The sequence below is a fragment of the Megalops cyprinoides genome, chromosome 13 (assembly GCF_013368585.1).
Source record: "Megalops cyprinoides isolate fMegCyp1 chromosome 13, fMegCyp1.pri, whole genome shotgun sequence".
Taxonomy (NCBI): Eukaryota; Metazoa; Chordata; class Actinopteri; order Elopiformes; family Megalopidae; genus Megalops; species Megalops cyprinoides.
The window spans coordinates 34,212,125-34,218,387 of record NC_050595.1 but is presented as its reverse complement, the minus strand read 5'-3'; the positions used below and the strand labels follow the sequence as shown (position 1 = coordinate 34,218,387).

The 6,263-nt window shown below is 39.9% G+C and overlaps 1 protein-coding gene across 3 annotated transcripts; it reads right to left on the bottom strand.

The window, feature by feature from the left end:
- Positions 1-1,593: 1,593 nt before the first annotated feature.
- On the bottom strand, positions 1,594-4,410 carry cmc2 (C-x(9)-C motif containing 2). Of its 3 annotated transcripts, XM_036544429.1 has the most exons (5): positions 4,019-4,410; positions 3,198-3,270; positions 2,948-3,018; positions 2,346-2,417; positions 1,594-1,959 (listed from the first exon to the last, which is right to left on the bottom strand). In XM_036544429.1, exons 2-5 carry the CDS (start codon positions 3,232-3,234, stop codon positions 1,876-1,878), a joined length of 264 nt encoding a protein of 87 aa, XP_036400322.1. In that variant the 5' UTR covers positions 3,235-3,270; positions 4,019-4,410; the 3' UTR covers positions 1,594-1,875. The 3 variants fall into 3 exon arrangements, with proteins under 3 accessions (XP_036400322.1, XP_036400324.1, XP_036400323.1); XM_036544431.1 differs by lacking the exon at positions 4,019-4,410 and having other exon boundaries at positions 2,948-3,059; positions 3,140-3,268; XM_036544430.1 differs by lacking the exon at positions 3,198-3,270 and having other exon boundaries at positions 1,766-1,959; positions 2,948-3,059.
- Positions 4,411-6,263: the final 1,853 nt, after the last annotated feature.

Here is a 6,263-nt window from a genome sequence, read left to right as displayed (position 1 = left end):
ACCTTTGAAGCAACCCCATATACATGCAGCAAGTGAATGCAGCAAGAACAATGTCCTCTGTTACTCAGCTCTTTTCCACTTTGTACCTCTGACAGCTCTGCTAGGGGACCCCTCCTCGCTCTGGGGGGGGGTGGGGGGGAGGACAGTTCACATTGAATGTGAAGCCGACCGTGTCTGTTCATCATTCCCTTGTGTCGAAGACAGAAGTCCTAGCAGCAGGTACTATGTAGCAATACGAAGTTGGTGGCTCCATGAAGACAGCACTTATGGATGCAAAGACAGCTGGATCTCTTTGACAGACTATGGCTTTCCCAAGAGGCCTACAAAAATGAGCTGCCGTTCCCTCAGATATATTGGACTGGTCCTCCTTAGTAGCTCAACAAGTATTGTGGTTGAATATTGGCATTGTGAGTAGCTTAGCTAACATAACTATGTACAAGTCAGTTCAATACCACTAACCAGTGGTTGTGACTGCCTCAAGGACATTGTCCTGGCTTGCTTTCCTCTGTTTTGCCTTTTTTTGCTTTTGGGAATCCACTATCCAAACATAAAAAACCTGAACAAGAAAAGCAAATTCTGGAGACAACAGTTGAGCTACCCTCCTAGGATAGGCACCGCCAGCGCTACCAAAGGAAACCTGGGGGGATAAAATACCACTACAGGTGAGCCTCTGCCCAGACCCTTTCCACACCAGCTGTTTTCATTTTGGGTTCATTCTAGCCCTTTTTCACATACATGGCTACACCTTTTATGTTGGGTCAGGGAGGCAATTTTTCTATAGAAATAGACATGTTCCTCTTTTCCTCGAACACAGACGTTTTTTCTTTGTTATTTTTCCAAGTCAGATAGCGTGTAATTTCCTACAAATTTTGATTGATAATTAAAAGATTGTCTTAAGAACAACATACATTTTTATGAAATAAGATTAAGAAACTGAGGGCAAACTGTTGCTCTTCCTGTCAGGGCTCCGCCCCCTTAAGCCGCGGTGTTTTTGTTTTCCCTGTCCTTGTGCTTTTGTTTTCCTTGTGTTCCTGCCCCGCCCTGCTCCCCGCCGGGTCCCCGCCCACCTGATTCCTCATTGCCTGCACCTGCCTGCCTGCTCACCTGCTTCCCATCTCCTCGTTGCCCCAGCCCTATATCTTCCCTGCGTGTCTCTGTCTTGTTGCTAGTTCGTTGCAGTGCGTTTCACCTGTCTCGTCCCCGCGCTTTGTTTTTGTGATTTACTACTTCATTGCCGATCCTGCCTGTTTCCTGACCACGATTCCTGCCTGCCGTTTTGATCTGATCGCTGCCACTCACCTGCCTGATTCCGGACCCTGTTCTCCCTGACTCCTGTCTTTGGATTTACCCCCGGATTGCCTCCCTGTGTTTTGAACCCTGCCTGTCCCTGGATTCACGAACTGCCTGTCCCTTTCTAATAATCGCCTGGAACCGGAACATCCCGCGCTCCGCGCTTGTGTCCCGATCACCGGCGTAACACTTCCTTCATTTTTATTTATATCTTTAAAAGAATCCAGTGCATATGTACAGAATCCTTAACTTTATATCCCAGTATGTAATACACAACATCACTAAAATCACTTTTGGCTGAGATTTACTGTATTTTAAATCCAAATTGAAATGTGACACATTTATATTAGAAGCCTGCTCCATGGAATATCTGTAGGAGGAACACCAAAAACAGTCCAGCCAAGGAATCCCAGCTTCGAGCCACTTGGCTCTCCAAGAAATCCAGAAATCATACTATGTCACTTCGACAACTTCAAAAACTCTTTATTTGACATTGCGCCTCAAATAAAAAACCACACCACACCACAGAAGGTCTTCTGTAAGCCCGTCCTGGGACGCTGGAGCCCCGCTCATTTTGGTGGTGGCTCAGTTCTGTGTCTTGGGACCTTCTTTCAGCCTCTGTCGCATTTCCTGTGCATGAGCCTTGCTCAGCTCTCTCTTCATCTGGTACTGCAGAAGAGAAAAAGGCCATATTCAAAACACTGCACTACAGAGGGGAGTCACTGCACTTGAGAGCAAACAGAACCATCAGGACGAATAAGTCCTTCCAAATACATATTATTTTAATTATGCTGTGGTCTGAGTTGACTTGAGAGGTGTCTGAAAATGTTCTGAGGGAGCATGACGGTGAATGATGCACTGAATGATGTACACTGAAGTACAAGATGTACATGTCAAAATAATTATCTGTATACATATCTATTGAATGATTATATATCTGCCTGGGAACCCACTTACTGAGAGACAGATGTTAATGAGGTACTACCATCACAGTGCAGCAACAGGACTGAAATTACTTCAAGGCCTTAAATGTCCTAAAATACTGTCCTGCTCACCTCTTTCTTCAGACACTGGCGCATGGCACGGTCTACATCATTACAAGTGCCAAAAAACCTGAGGACATTGTGCTGGAATGGAAAATAACAATGAATCCCAGAGATGCCACAAGACTTTTCTCAACATAGAGGAGTTTCCACTGCCATCAAACACTACCACTACAGCAACATTCCAACATGAAACTTATAAGGCACAGTGTGCTCTACTTGTGAGAATCACATCTGTCCAGGATGATTTGATTCTTATTAACAGTTGATTCATAAAAGCTGACTTATTAATGAAGAGTATGTTTTAAATATATATAATTATATAACTATATAACTAAAAATACCCAAAATGGAATCTAAATCAATCTAAGTTATGTTTACCTCCTCTAACTGAAGTAGCCCGTGAGAGGGTACATATAGCCGTGATTTATCAGTCTGTTAAACTTGAACAGAAATGACAAGAGAAAATGCAGTATTATGCTGGATTTTCACATTTGATTGCATCCTTTACCCTCCCTTTGATATATGTTAAACAGGGAAAAATTGTTTTACAGTATATCCCTCCCTGAAATTGCAATTCTTCTATGACATGTAAAGCTGGAAGCATTCCTTACCTCCTTGTGACACTGTTTCAACAGTGTGATCAGCTCATTGCATTCATCTGTGTGCAAATGAGGAGATAGGTCTGGGTGCATCCTGAGTTAAGGTTGGACCTATCCAAGAATACTGAAAGAAAAATGAGATATGAATGATCTGTCTGTAACTACCTACTGTAGCAGACAGTAGGATTAGCATTAGACACTGACATTTCAAGCTTTGTGTCTTCTGCTGGTCTCTTCTGCTAAGGTCTACACTGAAGGATACTGCTGCCTCCCCATCCCATTCCATCCTGAGAACCCATGCTGAGAGTAACCTCTTTTCACCTGGGGGCACTTACCTGAAATGAGATGAAAACAGATTGATATTTTACCATACCAAACACATGGATTACCTCATTAAAGAGCTAATCAGATAGATAGGATAGGATAGGGCAGACGAGACACATGGAACGAAAACTCCTACATAACAAAGTTTCTACAGTAAGATGCAATATTACCTCGTCTTCATGTAGGTATGTCATGGGCAACATAACTCTTGAGATGGACATGTCTTTTCTTCAAAAAAAACTATACATATATATGTATATATATATATATATATATATATATATATATATATATATATATATATATATATATATATATATATATATATGTGTGTGTGTGTGTGTGTGTGTGTGTGTGTGTGTGTGTGTGTGTGTGTGTGTATTTATTTATTTTCCCATTGTTTTACGTTTATTTATGTTGTGTGTATCTGTTCCCAACATGCTTGACTTTTGGCAAGGCAATATCCTTTTTGGAATACTAAAGTAGTGTCTTATATATGCTTTGCGTCTGCCAAGCTAACTAGCAGGTTGTTACGTGACAGCGTGAGCTCTTCTAGAAAGCTAACCAAGCCTGTGAACGTCAAAAGACACAGCTAGCTAGCTAGTCAGTCAATATGCTACTACCTTTCATTTGACAGGCTAATCATTTTTGCTAAAACGTAAAAGGAAATTTTGTAGCAATCGCACACTCGTAAAAGTAATGACTGTCTACGGTTAGCCAAACATCTAGCTGGTTCGCAGTTGGCGAGATATCACTTACCAGACAAATCATGGAATCATCAAAATAGTCCTACTGGAACAAAACAGATAGTTATATGCTAACGGTAGAAATATCCCGAAGAGATATCCCACGTGTGGAGGACGACGAAGACACTTTAAGAACCGCCGATTGTTGACTGAAGGACAAACCTTAGCTAGCTACCAGGTTACACAATGCAACTTGTTGGCCAGTGACAGCTAACTAATTTAACGTTCGCTAGCTGAATAGCAGTGATCCTTTCTGCTGATAAAGTTTAAAACGCCTTTCATCAACTTGAATTTTCAAGACCTATGCAGTAACGCCAACGCTGGCTTGCCAGCTGTCAGGCTATTATTTTACACATTGACTACACATTGCTAACTGTAACCGATGCTTTCACCTTAACGTGGTGCACCATCTGAAGCTAGACCTCAAGCGTCAAGCCAGCAACAGGAAGGAGAACATCCGGGTTATGATATTTGTGAAATACGTCAAAATAAAAGTAATTAAACACGAAATGACAATAAATGCTTCAAATATTACGTCTTTGCTAAGAACCCAACGTATTTGTCAACTAAAACATGCAAGAAGGATATATATAAAATGTATAAATGTGAAATCTGAGATATTTAGAGCTTTTGAGAACATTTTATTTCGCTTTTTGAGAAGTAAGCACTATTCAAGGTGTATGACACAAAGTGTCAGGACATGTTGCTGGACTGCGTTCAGGAAGAACGCATAGGCTGCGCACATAACAAAATATAAGAACTAGGGTTCGTAACCAAAGGTGCTGGGTCGATTCCCCACTGGTGCACTGCTGTTGTCCCCTTCAGCAAGGCACCTACAATTGCCTAAATATCCAGATGTCTGCAAAAATGACGTGATATAATGTAATATTGTTGCTGGAGCTCGCGTAGGATTTTTGTACTATGGCTGCAGAAGTGCTGATTTCAAAATAAAAGTGTTTTTTGTTGTACAAATTGTACAAATTCTTCTATAAATTCAGTTTAGGGAGATTACTGGAATTTAGCAGATGCTCTTATCCAGAGCAACTTACATCCGTTTTTTTAAAAAAAAACAATGTTATCCATTTATATAGCTGGATACAGAGGCAATTGAGGGGTTAAGTACCTTGCTCAAGTATACAACAGCAGTGCTCCAGCAGGGAATCAAACCAGCAACCTTTCAGTTACAAGTCCCGTTCCTTAACCACTAAGCTACACTGCCACCCCAGTGATAAGAGAATACAAGCAGGATAGGAACAGTTTTTAGATAATTTAACTGAATGATACTTGGATGTACATTTTCCAGAATTATTCTTAACATACACACTCAGAAAAAGTAACAAAGTAAAGGGACCTACAAGGGATAAATTAATATTTACAAAAGAAGTTTAAAAAAGGATCAGTATGAAAAGTCATATAATGAATTAGTGAATATTTACATTTATAATTATTCATTGGGCAGACACTTTTATCCAAGGTGATTTACAAGTGAGGCAGAGTACAACACAAGCAAAAAGCCACAGAAGGAGTCGTCAACATCAAAAGTGCAGCATGATCAAGTTTCAATAGTTGGCCTGACAAGGTATAAGCTATACATTTTAAGGTTGCTTCCAAAGAGGTTTTTAAAAAAGAAACTATTCAGGATACAAAATATAAACACTTTTACATTACATACATTATTGGCATTTAGTAGACACTCTAATCCAGAGCAATTTACAGCAGTTACAGGGTAACTACAGGGTAAGTTTTTTTTTTTTTTTTTACAATGTTATCCATTTATACAGCTTGATATTTACAGAGGCAATTGCAGATTAAGTACCCAGGGTACAGCAGCAATGCCCATTGAGGAATCTAACCAGCAACCTTGTGGTTACAAGTCCTGCTCCTTAACTACTGTGCTACACTGCCACCCACTTGTATATAGTATACAAACATTTATTCTATGTAACAAATGTTTTTTTTCCAATATTGTAGTTAAAAAGTCATAGCTTCATAGGAATATATCACTCCTAAAAATCCAAAAGATCTACAGTGGAAAAAGCATTTGCCGTCTTCTTGACATTCTCTATTATTGCCTATTTGGAGCACTGAATGATTTCATATTTTCAAACAGAATGTAATATTGCACAAAAGGAACCTGAGTAAACACAAAACACAGTATTTTAATGTTTATTTTGTTCCTTCAGTGAAAATACTTTAAAATAAAAGTGAACATACACCCATATCACCCCTGTGAAAAAGTAAGTATGTTTTTTTTCTAT

Bases quoted from the DNA above. Each gene is read 5' to 3' on its own strand.
- cmc2 (XM_036544429.1), bottom strand. From the start codon at position 3,234: ATGGGTTCTCAGGATGGAATGGGATGGGGAGGCAGCA. The intron at 3,019-3,197 runs GTATCCTTCAGT...GGATGCACCCAG, and splicing joins AATGGGATGGGGAGGCAGCA to ACCTATCTCCTCATTTGCAC. The intron at 1,960-2,345 runs GTGAGCAGGACA...TCTCTTCTGCAG, and splicing joins GCCAGTGTCTGAAGAAAGAG to TACCAGATGAAGAGAGAGCT.